Source organism: Diadema antillarum, unplaced genomic scaffold (genome assembly GCF_040938485.1).
Source record: "Diadema antillarum isolate AM-2024a unplaced genomic scaffold, OU_Dant_1.0 seq00000009_RagTag, whole genome shotgun sequence".
In the NCBI taxonomy this organism is placed as follows: Eukaryota; Metazoa; Echinodermata; class Echinoidea; order Diadematoida; family Diadematidae; genus Diadema; species Diadema antillarum.
Window position 1 is genome coordinate 684,442 of NW_027271131.1, and position 18,366 is coordinate 702,807.

At 39.3% G+C, this 18,366-nt stretch overlaps 1 protein-coding gene across 1 annotated transcript; it reads right to left on the reverse strand.

Annotated features, from left to right (window-relative positions):
- Nucleotides 1-381: 381 nt before the first annotated feature.
- On the reverse strand, nucleotides 382-6,049 carry LOC139725004 (uncharacterized). Its single transcript, XM_071636095.1, has 5 exons — nucleotides 5,914-6,049; nucleotides 4,704-4,814; nucleotides 2,411-3,948; nucleotides 1,352-1,535; nucleotides 382-788 (listed from the first exon to the last, which is right to left on the reverse strand). Exons 1-5 carry the CDS (start codon nucleotides 6,038-6,040, stop codon nucleotides 382-384), a joined length of 2,367 nt encoding a protein of 788 aa, XP_071492196.1. The 5' UTR covers nucleotides 6,041-6,049.
- Between the last annotated feature and the right edge of the window lie 12,317 nt (nucleotides 6,050-18,366).

Sequence of the window (18,366 nt, forward strand, 5' to 3'; positions counted from 1 at the left end):
CACACGCTCACACACACATACGCACACACACCCACCAACACACACACACACACACACACACACACACACACATTCTGTCATGGCCTTACCCACATAAATTTCTTCCGTCTTATCTTTTGTCCTCGGGACGTCAAATTCGATCACAATAGAACTAACTATTCGACCATCGAAGACTCGCAAAATGCTTTCTGAGGTCATTATTTTATCCTCGGAAAGGTTCTTTGGCTCCTTTGGCTCCAAAACACGTGGTAATGAAACTCACGCACACCGCATGAATATAAACACTCGTAAACAAATATGCTCAAATACATACGGTCTTGTTGATATTTTACGTAGACTTTACTGGTTAGAAGTGAAACTGTGAAATCCTGAAATTAAACGTTAGTGTATCATATAACGTTTCATACGATTAGAGGTACTCGGTTCGATGCCGGGATCGATGTAATCGTAGTCTTCTTCCGGCGTCATCAAAGGGTTGTCGATGCCCATCATCGACGCACCGACGTCCGAGCTGCCTTTGGTCAAGGTGTTCGTGTCACCGGACGAATCGGTCATCTCCGAGCTGGCATCGCAGCTCGTGCGCGACTGCAGCGTGCCGCTGAGCAGTGTCGGCGTGGGCAAGGGCGGCGGCGGAGGAGGCGGGGGAGCTGGCGGCGAGAAGACGGGTCGGTTGTTGAGGGTCGAGATTGAGTTGGATGGGGGCCGAAATGTCCCCGATGAGCAGGACGGTGGGCTGGAACGGCGAGAGTCGACGGACGAGATGAGATCTGGACTCACACTGCTATTAGCTGGGACTGCACCTGTTTTGTAGATTTGACATTGGGGATGAAACAATCATAACACAACGGTTTGTATATGAAAGTATGTATATTCCAATATGTAACTTGGAAAAAAGTTACATATATATATATATATATATATATATTATATAATATTGATAGAATATAACCGTTGCATGTTACTTGGATAAGAAAGATCTAGCTATCCTTGGTACATGTATGTATATTGATGGATAAGATATCACAAAATATATCAAAATAATACAATAGAAGAAAAATAATGATATAAAGAATACATGCAACAAAATGAATTCTACGAAATGGACGATAGAATATTTAGAATAGAATAGAATAGAATTGATTGGAATTGAATACAAAATAATATGCTTATGTATTATATAAAACAGGTGTCATAACATAAGTTATTATAGAGAAATATAAAGAGATGTCGTTTATCATGTTATATATGAATATATAGAGACGTCTTATGCTATTCATAATTATACAAAAAATGTTGCCAACAGCAAAAACTGTGACCCAAGCAGCTGTGATTGTAATCAAGCTGCTCTCACCGTCTATAAGTGGAAGATTCCAGTCTGGTAGACCACTGCGCCCAAAGTCACGATTATCTGGCGTGTCCGGGGTCACCGAGCCATGACCTGCAGGGTCAATGACCTCGTGGTAATGCTCCTTGATCTCCTCCGAGTTTGCGTACATGAACGATGAGGTCGGGCTTGCTGGCGGGTGGCCTCCTCGCTTTAAAGTTAAATTAAACAAAGAAGAAGAACAGCAACACACAGATGGAATTACGAAAAGATTCATTGCAAAAACGTGAAAAAAGGACTCTCGTGTTAAAGCTGAAGTTTAGAGTTTGTCGACTTTCCAGTATAGAAAAATGTATTACGCCGAAGCAAGAGTATAACTGACTTGTGGGGGAAATGATTTCACAAAAACGTCGTTTGCTATTACTCCAATAATAGCTGCTATTTTTATTTTTGTCAGATATAGTGGCATGTGCAATAGAAGAGAAAATTAATGGAAGAAAACTAAAATTGCAATCGAGAAAATAAAACTGTTGAAATGAAATAAACGACAATGATTCATGTATTTTAATTGTATAATTTCGTCAGTACTGTGATTTACCATTCACTGCTTTGCAAAGTGCTTTCTTCTTTTTTAATGTGTCCTACTGACAAGCCTTCATGCTGTTTTGTTTGCAGTCATTCACATCATTCCGTTTTACGAATATAAGTGTTCAATTATAATTCCAATCAAATAACTTCATCCCCTACAAGTGTCCTAATATTTCGTATCTTTGTAACTTTATACAGGTGTACTGCACAATGATCGGTTGAGAACCTTTTTTTTATTTAAAAAATATCAAATACTTTATCGGGAAGTTCTTGTACGACTTGTTGAAATCAAAATCAACGAGAAGAACAAGAACTAATTACCTTTTTAAAAACAAGTTCTATATTTTGAAATGACACCCGGACGTATTTATGTAACACCACAATATTATTGATGAGCACCGGAAAATTTAACACCAGTTCGGTGTGTCATATTTAACACCCAACTTTTTGCAGTGTACAAAAGAAATAAAGAAACTAAAATCCAACCAAGCAGTGTACCTCCTTGTCATCGTAGCGATAAAACTTGCCGTCTGCCCCGATGGAGCTGTAGATGCTGCGAGGGCGCGGGATACAAGTGTGCGCCATGTTGAAGTCGGTGAGTTTGATACAGGGCTCGTCTCGGATGTCGAACGACCGCGTGCTCTTCTTGCACATTTTCCTCATCGCGTGGTGGACGACGACGATCAGCGCCAGGAGGACCACGAAGCCAACCACGACTCCGATGACGATGTAGATGAGTCGCTGTTGATGTTCGAAAGGTAATCCGCTCCCGTCATCGTCGGTAACCGGTGGGGCGCCCGAGCTAGGCGGGACATCCGCGTACGGCTCGCTGTGAAATACAACGGACTCGGCGGTAAACACTTGTCCGTTGATATCTAGTCTGAAGGCCCGGTAATTATCTCTAAGTCTGTTGCGAGCCTCCACCACGTCAGACTCGGGCATATCAAATACAAATAGAGTGAAATTGACTTCCATGGGATCACATGACACCTCTGTGACTGTAATTCTAGATAAGTTCATACTAATATTAGAAGATATTGATGTCTTAAAGCGCTCTATAAAGTCTGATTTGTTGACAATAATCACGGAGCAATTGCCCGATAAAACCATGGTGCCTTGGATGGCCATACCAACGCCTACACTTGCAGTAGACCACCCGTCCACTGGTTCGTTTGAACTCGTTTCCGGCTGAGATGTGCTTAGAGGATCAGTGACGAGGGCAGTGAAGCCGGGCTCGTATACCGTCGAAGAAATTAGCATAAGTTTAGGCGTGCTTTCTGTGATGTTGCCGGGAACATCGGACGAGGATACAGTCGATAAAATTTGTGTTTGATAGGTTGCGTCCATTGCAGTTGTGAACGTTGCGGATGGCGACGGGGTAAATTCTACAGACGTCCCGATAAACTCCGGTGTCCCACCGGCAAGGGGTGTAGGCGACAGCGCAAGGGGAGTAATTGGAGACGACATGGACGTGGCGTAATCATACGCGCGCGTCTTGCTGCTGTAGATGGAGATGGTGTTCATTGAAGACTGTATGGGCGTGACATACGGTTGTGTATAAGACGGACTAGTATAATCAGGAATGGGCGTGTCTTGCAAAGAAGGTGACAACATCGCAGAACTCGTAATTGTGGACAGTTTTGAAAATGCAATTGAACTCAACACTGATGCTGAATTAGTAGACGACATGCTTGGTGTCAGCGTTCCTATCAATAGATTCTCACTGGAAAAAGTAATTGGCTCTGAAGATAATTTGTCGCTGTAGGCTAGGGGTGTCGGGGTTGCTAAAAATAGCGATGGTTTGTGAAGATGCTGTGGAATCAGTGATGATGGAATAGATTCAGTCTCCAGCGAATGAAAAGGGCTTTCTGTCGGCAGTGGCGGAATTGGGGAGGCAGAAAGTCTGCCAGCGTTAGAGCTGTAACTAGCGGCATGTGACTGAACCGGCGTCGACAGAATTATGCTCGCGGTTGACGATGGTGGCGCTCTCAATGTTGTCTCTTCCAAGGATACCATTGGCGTCGTGATGTAAATCTCTGTTGTTTGTGCAAAGAAAGAGGAAGAGGAAAGTGGGGGAAGATAACTTATTGATTTTTTATGATTATTTTTGTAGTACACTCTACAAGCCAGAGAGGTCTGTTTGGAGCTGAAAATCACAAACATTGTAAATTTGTTAGTCTCAACCTTCTTGCTCGTCCTACGTTCTATATCAACATTATTTCATTCGATTTGTTTCTCATGAAGTGACCGATTCTTAATTTGTGTATCCTGGCAGTAACTCAAATGCCTCAATGCTTCCAACGATGATTGAAAGCAAGGAATGAGACAGGAAAGTAATCTAAAGATAATGGAAAGCATTTGCTAGGTAGATGAAACGTTTTATACGAGATAATACTATTATCTCATCACATACCACAACGTAGTTCTGGGCCTGTATTGTGTAGAACTATTATCGAGTTACTGCCGTTTTTAATCTTGAATTGAACGGCAACAATCGGAGGAGAATAGCAATCCACATCTTAGCTATATTCCCTTTGCATGTGACCCAGACACTTTTATAAGACCGCTAGTAATTTAGCTAAGAAAAGTAGTTCACCTTATTTTTAGTTCTTGAGCGATGTCTCTATCACTGCCAATAAATCAAATGGATTAAAAAAATAGCGGACGGTTCACTCTAAAGGACTGGTCACTACAGTTAGCCATGTGAATCAAAGAAGTCATGTTGTTGTTGTTGTTGTTGGTTTTTTTTTCTATCTAAAGGTCTCCCAAACTAGAGGAATTTGAAACTTACCAGTGATTTCATCCGTCACAATCAAACTATCGGTAGTCACTAACACCGAGTCTGGCGGGACGCTAGAGGCTGTGATTGATGCCGAGACAAAACCTTGACTGCCCGTAGAATCTGCAAGATGACAAACCAAAGACAAAACGAAGTAACTACATAAACAAAACTTTAAAGGGGATAGCTAGTAACTGATCAGTGGGAATCAGTGGGAATGCTGGGGGATGATTGTTCCAATCCTTGTGGCATTCATTTAAGAGTACATTATATATCTATTGTGGTGTGAAATTTATTTGCTTCAGAATGGTCTCATAATCAAGTAATGTGCAGTTTAATGTCAACGATCGACCCGTCACTTACAGGCATGCTAACCTGGAAACAGTAAACTGCACATTACTTGAATATGAGGCCATTCTGAAGCAAATAATTTTCACACAACAATATATATAATGTACTCTTAAATGAATCTCACAAGGATTGGAACAATCATCCCCCAGCATTCCCACTGATTCTCACTGATCAGTTACTAGCCATCCCCTTTAAACTTGGATATGAATACTATAATTGCTTGAAATATTTCCATGCTGTTAAATCATGGGTGGGCTGTTGTTGCGATCTTCCAATACTTTCTTTGGCATCGATCCGTGAAAATGACAGAATAAAACATTCTCACAAAAAACTATGTAAAGTATTACAAATTCAGCTTGGGTGATCGAAAGCGCTGATGGAAACACCGGTCAATCTTACACAAATTTACAAACGATCGTCTACCAGTTTTGTCCATTGTCACATCCAATCTTAGATATGTTTGTAAGGCACTCACAAAATTTGCAGCTTGTGCCGTCCGGAGTAAATAATCACGCCTCTTGGACATTAGAGTTTTCAGTGATTATGATAAATATTCAGCTTCTGTTTGCAAAATGAAAAGCGTCATTCAAGCGCCAAATCCATTCGAAATGATTCCAGCGCTCCTTGGAATTTGCTCAGCGAGAATATTGCGTTTCATAAAATTTTAATCCGTAAAGGGAAGGTACACTGATAATGGAATGAAACACAAAACTGCCACTCTGTAAGAATATCACCTACGATTTCACACTCCTGTATGTACATAGCCCATTATTTTATGAGAAGCAACGGACCTTGATATTACCTATAGACGACTTATAAAGGCATTTCTTTTTATCAATAGAAAGCGAAGTGGTGACACTGATACTCTTACTGTTATTCATCTGTGCAACTGGAAGAGTCGCCGTTGGAGATATTTGTATTGACGTCGGCAAAGATGAATACGATGGCGACGATGATAACGGATTCGATATCGACGACGTCGTGTTGTCATCCGTCATCGACGAGGAACTGGATATAATCGTAGAGGTGGGCGATGCAGACATCAAAGATGACACCGTTGGTGTAGCCGTCGGTAGCAAACTAGATTCTGACGAACTTATTCTTAAGTCTCCGCTGGGTAGTTGCGTTGACACTTCTACGAGTCAAATGCAATTATGAAAAATAAAGTTTATATCATTTATAATGTATATCACCGTATAAGCCCTTTGCTGTAAACCCTACAACACTTGATGGAATATCTTACATGAATGTAGCATATGATGAATTAATACATCGCATATCAATCTATTGAAATATTTATCGGCTGTGACAAAATAAGCAAATCTCAACAATGAATTTTCTTTTCAATGCATAACGTGCACTTTCAGTATATTATTTACCCAATGGTCTTGCTTATTTTTTTTCTTCACATTTAATTTTCATGCATGCCAACGAATTTATTGCAACGATGTTTTTGATGCTGTACAGCGGACCCGCATCTGTTGAAAATATTTGAAATGTTTCCCCAGATTAGCTTTGAGAAAAAGAAAATAATCAAACTCCCAACTTGGTTTGAAATGCAAGACTTGCATTGAAACACCTGCTTCTATACGTCTACACTTTCCATTTTGCAAATCTCAATAAATCACACAAGTCTATGCAAGCTTATGTGCATTTGGCCATTGGAGTTAACAGGTTGTTATATAGTGAGCAGTGATTAAATATTGAAGAGATGCCTCGAGCTATCAACGAAAATAGGTTTGAAATTCGACCAGGGTTGAATCCATGCAACAAAGCCATGTATCATAACGTACGCTCGTTTATCAACAGCAATGGTTGGGAAATTGCTGACTGTTCTCTCTTCAGCCTTTTTGCCAAAACAAGAACCTAGGAGCAAGACACTCGTACTGTAAATTTGAAAGAATTGTTGATATAGGCAATGTGGTACATTGGGAAGACGGATTTACTTTCAAGCCTGCGCTTCTTTGCAAATATAGCTAACTAAAACACAGAAAAAGAAAATAAATCCGTCGATAAATGCAACTTAGAATAAGCTGTGTGACTTCAACCACTGAGATATAATTAACCTGTTGCTGTACGTTGGAGGCAGACGAGAAAAGCTATTACTGCGAATGCCGTTGCCATGGCGATCGTGTAGAATGAAATCTCGGTCCCCCTGGTGACGTCTCCGGGTAATTTACGTCTTGATTATGCTTTGCAACCCTGCGGGGAGGGGGGGGGGGTATTGGAAGAGGACAGAGAAGAAAAATGCTGAATACTGTATGTATAGATAAAGACGCAGTCGCAATAAACACTATACATCATACATGTATACCCTATCTACAGCGTAACGAAATATCATGGAAGCATACAATACGAATTATCTTTCTGTAGGTCAGGGATATATATTCCACATAGAATAGAACTTGTCCGTTGATAGTGTGGTACATTAGAAGAAAACAGAAAGAGACAGAGAGAAAATCATCTTAGGAGTAAGTAAAGAGGGATAGATGGAGCAATGAACTTGTGGGATACAATAATTTGTGACTTTCAGTGATGGTAGTAATGTCATATATCACATAGGTATCGGTTACGTATACAGATTGCTCCTTTATTAGTGTTCAATTTTTACATGTGACAAGAATCATGATAATAATAATAATAATAAAAAATGATAATAATAATAATGATAATAATAATGATAACAATTAATAATTGTTAATACTGCTTAATACTGACGTTTAAAGCGCATTAATACGAAAAAAAAATATTGAATTAAAATACAGCATTATGTATAACAAGAACAACAAAATTAGGATTGAGTAAATAATATATAAGTTTTCAGCAATTATTTAAACTTATCGACACTTTCAGCATGTATACATGCAAGATGGACAAGATGATAAAAATAGCAACATGAGAACATCCAAAATGAGAAGAAAAGGAATTAGATTCATCCACAGGGAGCGATGTAAACAAAATCAGCCAAGACGGGAAAAAATGCCAAAGACATGCAATCGAGACGGTTGCATACAAATCTCGCTGCATGGTTGCATACATCATAGCAAGGATTATACTCATGTTCGACATGCCAGGTTATCATGTTGACGAACACGAGGAGAAAACAGGGGTATCACATGATACACTGAGAGTTTAAGGTTCAAAGGTTCTCTCTCGACTGCTGCAAAATCACCTTTCACAAGTTCAGTGAGAACTCTCTCACTGAGTTCAGTGTGAACTCTCTCAGTTAGTCAACTGAGAGAGTTCACCGGCTGTCTAACTTTTCAGAACATGCACTTGGTGTTTACACTAAGGACTGCGTTGCTGGGAGTGCACGGCTTGCCTAGGACTTTTGTGGTATGGGATGGAGCTTTGAAATAACAGAGTCAGGGTTCGAATCCTGAAAGAGATACCCCGGTACAGATAGGACCATGGTGCACTCTAGAGATATATTGCCATAAGCCAGATATAATATATATGATAAACACCAGACATAGGGTAATATGCTTCAGAAAAAGAATTATGATATGCTCCACAGACAGGATTTATTGCAACAATATAATCATATACACCAGAGAAATGATTTTATACTCAAGAGATGGGATCATATAGGCCTACTTCAGAGATGAACATACATATTACTACATGAGATTGCCTGATTATATATACTCCAGAAATATGATAATTTACTCAAAAGATATGACTATAATCCAAAGATAGGAGCATATACCCTACTCCAGAAATATTATCATATACCCCAAAGGAAAGGATCATACTCCAGAGATTGAATCATACTTCAGAGATATTAATTATACTCCCGAGATGGGATCACATACCCCAAAAATATTATCATTTACTCCAGAGATAAAATCATATACCAAAGAGAAATAGGAACATACTTAAGAAATAGGGTCATAATACATCAGAGATCAGATCATGTACTACAGAGATTGGCTCATATGCTCCAAAATATTGATAAGATTATACTGCAGAGATAGGCTCACATCCAGAAATGTTATCATAATTCTCCAGAGATGAAATCATATACATTATACTCAAAAGATATGGGATCATTTATTTTGATTCATAGGGAACTTGATAAAGTTATGAAATATAACTGTGACATATTTATACGAGACATAATGGATAAGTCGAGAGATATTTATAGTCATTACAAGTGTAGCAATCTTTAGAATAGACATATCCGTGGAACCATGTACCAATGCTTATAATGCTGGACTTCTGCGGCTTGACTTACCTATAGCAAGAGCATTGTATTAGGGACAACTTTGACTGAAATCATCGAGGGTGGTAGCAGCATACCACACACAATGTGTGTGTATGTAATATGTGTGTAAGAAGCTACCATTATAAAACCACAAATGTTTGAAATAATCAGGGAGGTCCCACATCCCTGAAATAATGGTAGGAACGGATCCATAACCAGACTGCGGTGGCTTTGATTTCAAGCGCTCACAGAGGATCAGTTTCCAGTTATAATTCCACTCCTTCGTGACGGTATAAACCAGTTTCCACAGAAAGCATAGTACATCCCTGCTATAGATCTATCTATGCGTATCGATTTAATGAGCGCCAGTTTGGTCTTACGTATGGCACGTCATTTGCCCAATAATTCCGAAAAACTATGTTTATCACCGATAAACACTGTTCATCGGCGATAAACAATGTTTTTCGATCGATAAACTAAGTTGTTGTTTTTTTTTTCGCCCAATAAACATAGTTTTTCCCAGAAAAACTCTGTTTATCACTCGATAAACATAGTTTTTCAGAAAAACAATGTTTATCGGCCGATAAACAAAGTTTTTCGAGCGATAAACTTAGTTTTACCGAAAACTATGTTTATCGCTCGATAAACATAGTTTTTCGTGATAAACTATGTTTCGTCTGTTGAGAATGAGAAGGGCTTTAAGTCTTCTCGAACACTATGGGTTTTGTGGTCACTTAACGCCCTTATCATTCTCAACCGACGGTTTATTCCCGAAAAACAATGTTTATCGGCGATAAATTATTGGGCAAATGGCGTGCCATACTTACGCACTTTGTACCAGGGAGGTGAGAGTCCACCTCCCTGTTAGGATGACCGATTTCCACGAAGGGGCGTGCTCAAATTCGCAACCCCGGTCGCAACCCTCGCGATGAAACGTTTCCGTCATCTCATTGACTACCATGAATAGGATGAAGCCAAACAAACAGAACTGTAAAAATCTAATTAAAATCAGACAAACAGAAAGAAGTTATGAAACCTTTTCATTTCGCATGTTTTATCTTAGCGATGATGTCGATCACAATCGCATATGCAAATTAGGTGAGGTGATGATGTCACAGCCTCACAAGTTTCCCATTTGACCTGAACACAAATCTTCAGTAAATCCCTTCACAGAAGTGAAATTTTTAAAACGATTTACCGAGATCTATTGCATCCAATTATGCAGGGTTGAATTGACGTACTCATGATAACTTTTAAGGGAGGATCAGGTCTTCGACTTATAGCACGATTTTCACACTACAGTGTATTTTTAATGTACAAACAATGATAGTCTTGTGAGGCCATGATTATGATATCCTCATTATCGTTACATAATCATCCGTACGTACATTTTGTATACATCATACTTTATGACTTCTATTTCTTTCAGGAATTGTTTACCAATATAATTAATTGACAAATATTTTCGATTTTACTTGATCAAATCAAGTCAAATCAAATAAAATTATGTATTACCGTTTCATGGATGGAAATAAAGTATAACTGAATTGAATCATCTCTTCAAATCTGCAGATGTAGGTTGAGACCGCTGCGTCGTAAAACTATGCGAATTTTCACGTCCGATTTTGATGCTTTACATTATTTATTGCTCTGCTTGCTTGACTTCAATCTTCGTTATTCGTATTTGAGTCTACTTTAACATGGCACTTTCAGGAATGTAGCTAAGGGTGAATGACCTTGGGCCAATTTGATAACTGCCGAAACACGATCAATTATCATGGCGAGTTCATGCCACTGTAGAATCAAATGTCAAGGTCTAGCTGAATGTAATTTTTATCGCGTCATGTGCGTGGCTGATATAGTTGAGAATTACGTTTACGTCAACCTGAACTCATTCTGATAACAACTGTGGAATGTCACGGCAAATATCATGAAATATCAGAGATAACAAACGTGCCCTTGGTTTCACCTGGCTGATATAATATACGGGGAGGGGAGGAGTCGCTAGCAGGGTCGGGAAAATGTTTGGGGCGTTCCTGTTTTTTGTTTATAAATCTACTTTTGTCTCAACGACACACTCATATAATAGGAATGTACGTTTTTGCAAATTTGAATTTACATCCTGCAGAAACATTCTTTCTGTAACGTCATGTTTTCCTGTCAGCAATTACGAATAATGAGGTCTACATTTCAAGAGTTTGATTGCAAAACGAGCTAACTCCATTCTTATCAATTTAAGATATTCGCGATTAAAAACTGCTAAAAAGGGAAATGATAAGAACCTGTGGGATATTTGTAATCATAACTTCAAGATAGTCCTTATTATGAAACAAGTTGGGCATCATTGGAAATGTTTTATGTTGCTCCATCTGATAATGAACTTGCTTTAAAAAAGATTAAAGTGGTGCTTAATCAGTTTTGGGATCAAACTCTTCACTTGACCCAGAGATAATTATGATGCAAAGTTGTAGGACTGCATTCCATCCTACAGCTGTATAGATGGGAGACAGCAAGGTTGGACTATGTATTGTAAAAAGCATGACAGTAATCATTGAGATGATGATGGCATTAAATGGCGATAATGACGATGCGGATAGTATCAGTGATGAGGGTGATGATGACCATGATGATGTTCGTTATGACAAAGACAATGACGACGGGCATTGTGATAGTAATGACGATGACGATGATGATAATTATGATGATGGTGATGATGACGGCGATTATGACGATGATGAATTGTATCAGTGATGATGGTGATAATGGCCATTATGATGTTTTTGATGACAGTGACAATATCGACGATCATTACAACGATGACCATGAATGAACGAATGAATGAATGAATGAATGTATGATGATGATGATGATGATGATGGTGGTGGTGGTGGTGATGGTGGTGATGATGATGATGATGACGATGATATGACTATGTGTATAATGGCAAGCATGGCTAAAGTATCATGAAAATCATGAATTACAATGATGAGGAAAATGATGATGGTAATAGGATGGAGATAATGACGTCACTACACTACTAAAGAAGATCACGATAGGCGTTATCATATTCTGTATTAAAAAAATTTGCCGACCACTCGATTTGAGTCCCTCACAAGCAAGAAAGATCTACACATTCCACATACCCAGGCACGTTCCAAAGACATTACCAAGCTGACACCCACTATCTGACCCAACCCAGAATTGTAATGGCCTCCCACACACATAACTTTCGTTTACTTCTGTACTGTCTCGTTGCCAAGCAACGAATGACACGATCTCTCCATGTTTCGGAGGTGGTGGGGAAGAGGGTGGAAAAGATAGGAAAGTGAGAAGCAAGTATACGTCAGTGACCACAAATTGAAACAGGCCTATTTGACTTAAGTATTCGCACACGCCCCTGTACCTTTCAAGCAAGTTATTGTTTGTTTGTTTTTCGTTTAAATGAAAAGCCAGACACTGATAAACTTACCCCCTCTCTTTCATTCATTACTCTAATATTGCCAGTGTGAGATAAGATGGTACACTACTAGTAGTAGATGGTTTGGAATAGTGTGGTATGGTATGGTATGGCATAATGGTTAGTGTGAGCTGGTATAGTGTACAATAGTTTATTGTATGGTATATGGTATAAAGTGTGGTGTGGTATGGCACATATTATACATGTAAACATGGAATGGTATGGTATGTATGGTTTTGTATAGTATTGTTATGTTTGGTATGGTTTGGTATGGTATGATATGGTATGATATGGCGTGCTATGGTGTGGTAGTAGGGTTGGCGTCGACTTTTGGTGTGTGGTACAGTTTATATCAGACCTATAGTATCTTATTTTCAGCATACGACATTCCTCTCACCTACAGGTTCTTTCGCCAATCAATGTTGATCCGTGCCCGGGTTAGAAATTCTAAAGAATCTCTGAAAGAGTCACAAAATAGCTCTGAATCTGCCAAAATGACATAAAATTGCATTGCTAGGCAACAAAATTTTAATGTTATAACATTATGTTACCATAATTTATCAATGGTTCCACTCAAGTGTGGTTTAATTGTGCTTGGTGCGTGAAAAGAAAAAAAAATATCGCAGTCCTACGACTACAGAAGGAGGAGGGAGCTTACAAAGAAAGTGCATAACAGCTTTGTACTTCCGTTTCTCGCCAGGTGGGCAAACTAAAAGTCAAATGAGTGAAAAAAGCCCGTCCTTTCACATCCCGTTGCCGACGAGCAAGCAAACTACTCGCAACGTACGCACCTCACAGTCACCTCAGGGCAGACGACAAATCACACAGGACTTCAAGCGATATGTTTTTAACCGGCATTCCTGAGCATGTATGGAATATGCATACAAACACCGGTAGTAGTAGGTCAGATACACAAAACTCACCTTATGACTCTTGATCCGCAATATCCAATTCGCGTCGTCAGCTTGAGCTACACACATGGGAGCAGATACTGTCCCACACTCAATTTCAAACCGTAAACACACGCTGTCTGTTCCATATCGAGTCCTGCTTGCAAATGAATTGTTTCCAAGAGTGAGATGGAATATCAAGGATGTCTTAACTCGGTGTTCACCGAGACCAAATTCTCAGGACCAATCTCTCAAATGTGATGTACTGACCGCGTTTTCGCCCTTGGACTTGGTGCCAACACCATGGCTCTCATTCATGGGTAGAGTGAAACGAAAGGGACGAAGATAGAGAAGGAGAGAACATGGGAAAGAGAGAGGGAGAGAGGTGGAGAGAGTTGGGTGGGGTTAAGTCTGGTAGCAGCTGGGCAGGGAGCGTATTAGGGTGTAAACCATCACCTTTTGGGCTCCAACTGAGGTCAGAAATTCCTCTACCATGACTTATGTCTATCAAAAGCGATTATACGGGGGTTGGAATGCCACTTCTTGCTGTAAGTTCATCGTGAGAGAGGAAGAGGCAGATAAAGAGAGAGGAAGGGGGAGAGAGGGAAAATGTTCGCGTGTTGCCATGGTGATTATTATCGTCAAGCCGAGGTTTCCAAAATCCCCGCGCTGCATGAAGATCGGGTCTAGATTATGTCGAAAACGAAGACGACACAGTGATCTTCGAAAGTATACTTTTAAAAAGGTAACACAAGCATTCCTCTTGTTCTCAATTTCCTACATAAAAAGGGGAGGGGGCAAACGACAGAGGAATATCTTACGCGAAGAAACAACTGAAGTATATACATGAACTACTTTCACAGTTGAGGAAGAGAAGGGCTATAATGCCACTTTTCTGCTATATATAGTGTGTCATCACGCCACTAGCAATAAAGAATAATATAGAACACACCTCTTCGCATTGAACGAGAACATGACAGTATTACTTTTTATTTTGAACTGATCAAGAGACAAAGCTGCCACAAAATAAGTAGTATAGTACACAGCCAATCATTAAAACAATGAAAACAAAAAGCAAATACCAGTTGCTCTGAGTGAATAAAGCTTGGGCAATCAAATCATCATAAGCTGGCTTTCTCTTCGCGTATCATTATACGGGACCAGGTATCCGTGAAAGCGTACATTTCGAAAGCAGGCAGACCGTATATAAGTCCTGCGGCGTCCCTTAAAATATTGGCAAATATAGCAGCTCACCTTTCGCCCAGTGCACCGCTTGCTCGCAGTTTGTCAAATTGCGCGCACTAATTGAATAAACGCAATCAAAATGGCATTTGTACTGCGAGATTAAAGCTGACCATTGCCAGTCTATGTACGTATGTAAGTTAATACGAAATGACATCCACGTCGTGAGCGGGTTAAAGCATGCACTGTTTAACATTTGGACGTTCGAGTTATCACTTTAATTTTGATGTACATAGTTCAGTTGTATCTCAAAAACATTCTGTCATGTAAACATTTCGAAGTAGATTAGTCCGCAAATAGAAGGATCGAAATATCACAAATTTTCTCAATAAACTATGACTATAGACGGTTTGTATAGAAACGAGAAAACTTGACATTGATCATATACTGATGAACATTTTTACGTTGGTTGTTTCTATCCTTAACCAACATTTTGGAATTATTTTGAAGCACTAAAACTGTTTTTGTTCTTCATCTGCATATGTTAAATAATGCATTTAAGATGGAAAGGGGGATTTCACTCAGAGATGTTCTCTGTTGATTCATTTGTAAGCCATACAATTCTTTTCATTTTACTAAAGGCGTGGAGGGTGGTATACTGAACTATCATGCATGACAATGTCAAATTTCTGCAATACCTTCTTTTTACTCCCTCTCTCTCTCTCTCTCTCTCTCTCTTTCTTTCTCTCTCTCTCTCTCTCTCTCTCTTTTTTTTTTTGGGGGGGGGGGTGCTGGAAAATAATCATACTTAAATAACGAAGAAGACACAAACAACTACTACAAAGCCCGCGTAAATAACGAGTTTGACCTACCTCGTAATCATGGTAATGTAAGGGCGAGAGTGTTTTGAATTTGCCAGGTCAAGATATGACGACAAAGTAGGGCATTTATCATATTTTTGTTTGTGAAATGAGAGGATTCCTACAGGATGTGCCCAGTAAGAACTAACAACTCAAGTTTCACATCTATAGCCAAGAGGAGAACGGAGATGATCTCATGCATTTTGATTTTGATAGCTATGGATCCTGCTGGGTGAGAAAATATCACACCACTTGGACCGATGGGAAGTATCTATGGCGTACAATGTGTTGAAAAAATGATAGGACGGAATATATCGACCGTATCGCCTCTTTAGTTTTATAAAACACTGTAACTTGCATGTTGTTAATAAGTGGGGAACTCACAAAATAAGAAGAAAAGGTGATTTAATAGTTTATCAAATGAGTCAGGTGCATTGCTATGTCAGTCCATAAATCCACTGTTGTTAGGTATACTGAACCACCCCCCCCCCCCCACTCCAGTTATAGTTGAAATAGAAATAAAGGTATAAAAAAGCAGCACTCAAACCAAACAGGTCTTTTGACCCGGTATTTACACAATGTAAGGGGAAATGCTTTATCGGAATATAGGAGGAGCAAGGTTTCCTTCACACGTTGAATCTTGAGTTTGAGTTTTTGATTGATCATTATACAGGAAGAAAGATTTGAGTATATGGGCACTATGGTTTTCCATTTCAATCTCTAAAAACCTTTATCTTTTCCAGCAACTTTGTGAAAAATGTAAGTGCGACGAATTGTGGGAGCCGGGTACCTCAGTTGAATGTTCTTTGCAAATAAATGGCGCTATATAAATTCTGTTCATCATCATCATCATCATCATCATCATCGTCGTCATCATCATTGTCGTCGTCATCATCATCATCATCATCATCATCATCATCATCATCGTCATCATCGTCATCATCATCATCATCATCATCATTCCTTATGGATATACAGAAAATTTTGATAAACTGAGAAGGAGCAAGGGCTATATACAGCTAAAAACATGAATTACAGAGGGGGAATTATTACACGAAAAATCACATTAGTACTAGTACTAGTAATTAATAAATTCAACCTTCTCTCACGATTGCGTATGAGAGGTCAAAGATGTTTAACTTATCGTGTGCAACTGATATGAACCCTCTTTTTCAACCAGCTTGAGCGTCCGAATAACAACATCCCATCTTTGTCTAGTCGGACCCTGTCACGAAACCCGCGCCCTCCCGTCGAGTCTCGAAGCGGGAGGGTAGCCTGGTAGACCAGGGCGTGGCCGAAACGTGCCCCTATCTCGGGCAGCGGGCACGCTGAGAGGTTGGGTCAAATAAACGACCCGTGGAAATCTGGAAAGGCGGCCAAGACGCAAACGGGAGAACAGCACGTGTTGGATTGAGAGATGGAACAATCCACATGGTGACGATCATTTGTGCCCAAGATTTTAGAGCATGGAATAGATTTTATTGCAGGGAACAAGAGAGAGAAATAAATATGATAATACTAGTAGTGAGAGAGGGAGAGAAATATATATAATAATATATACTAGTAGTGAGAGAGGGAGAGAAATATATATAATAATATATACTAGTAGTGAGAGAGAGAGAGAGAGAGAGAGAGGGAGAGAGAGAGAGAGAGCCTATAACAGGCATGGGGAGAAAGGAGGGAGAGGAGGAGAGTGAAGGAAACACACACGGAAAGCAAGATTGAGATAGACAGAATTAAAATCAGACGAAAGGGAGAGAGAAATCTCGAATATAAACGAACTTCGAGTTTTATCATTCTTGTCGACACCTCGCACTTCCCTCCTTACGTTTTGCAAAGTGTGTTTAAAGCACAAACGCTTTGATATGACCGTTCAATGTTTGAAAAAAATATATATATATTGAACGGTCGTATTTCTCTTCACACCAAGACCCAAATAGACAAAATTATCATTTTCTGAAATGATCTTGTCCATCTATTTCATCCACTATTCCTGAAAGGTTCAAAAAGCTGTTCAAGGAAGGAGGTCTTCTTCTGGGGGCATAATAACCATCACTTTGGAATGGCTGAGACATCCAAAAACAAAGTAAAACAAAGTGATCGTAATAAAAGGTGGGTCCCACATTTTATTAGGATCGCTTTGTTTTTCGATATTTCAGCCATTTCAAAACCAATTTTCATCAAATAAACGTTGAAATCCTGTAGGAATCACAAGCTCTTTCATAATTCATAAGACATTTCTCATTATCTCACCAAAATTCTAGAAACCTGAAGTTAGGACACAGCCACAACTATATACGATCTTTTTATAGGGTATGAGGTTTCCTTAGAGAAACGAAACGAGATTTTGAGAACGCTACTAGCAACTGGAAAAATGAATATCGCTTCATCATGAAGCTTTTAGTATAGACTAAGGCCAGTAGGTCCTAATGTGCATTTTTTTAATGTAGATGTTTGTTCAAAATGTATTGTTATTTCATGACTGTAAGATTTTTATAGAAAACTGCAGAACTTAAATCAATTTAAAATTGAATACACATATACTTAAGCCTACCTTTCTTAAACAAACGGCACACTGAAATGATGCAATAGAGCTATGTATTCTTAATGATTTTCCCAAACAACTCATGTATGAGCTGTTTAACCCTTTCCACTGGACAGTGTGTACAATACAATGGGGTTTTCTATGCCGATCGCAGTCAAATCACCCAAAGGATTAATGGCATAT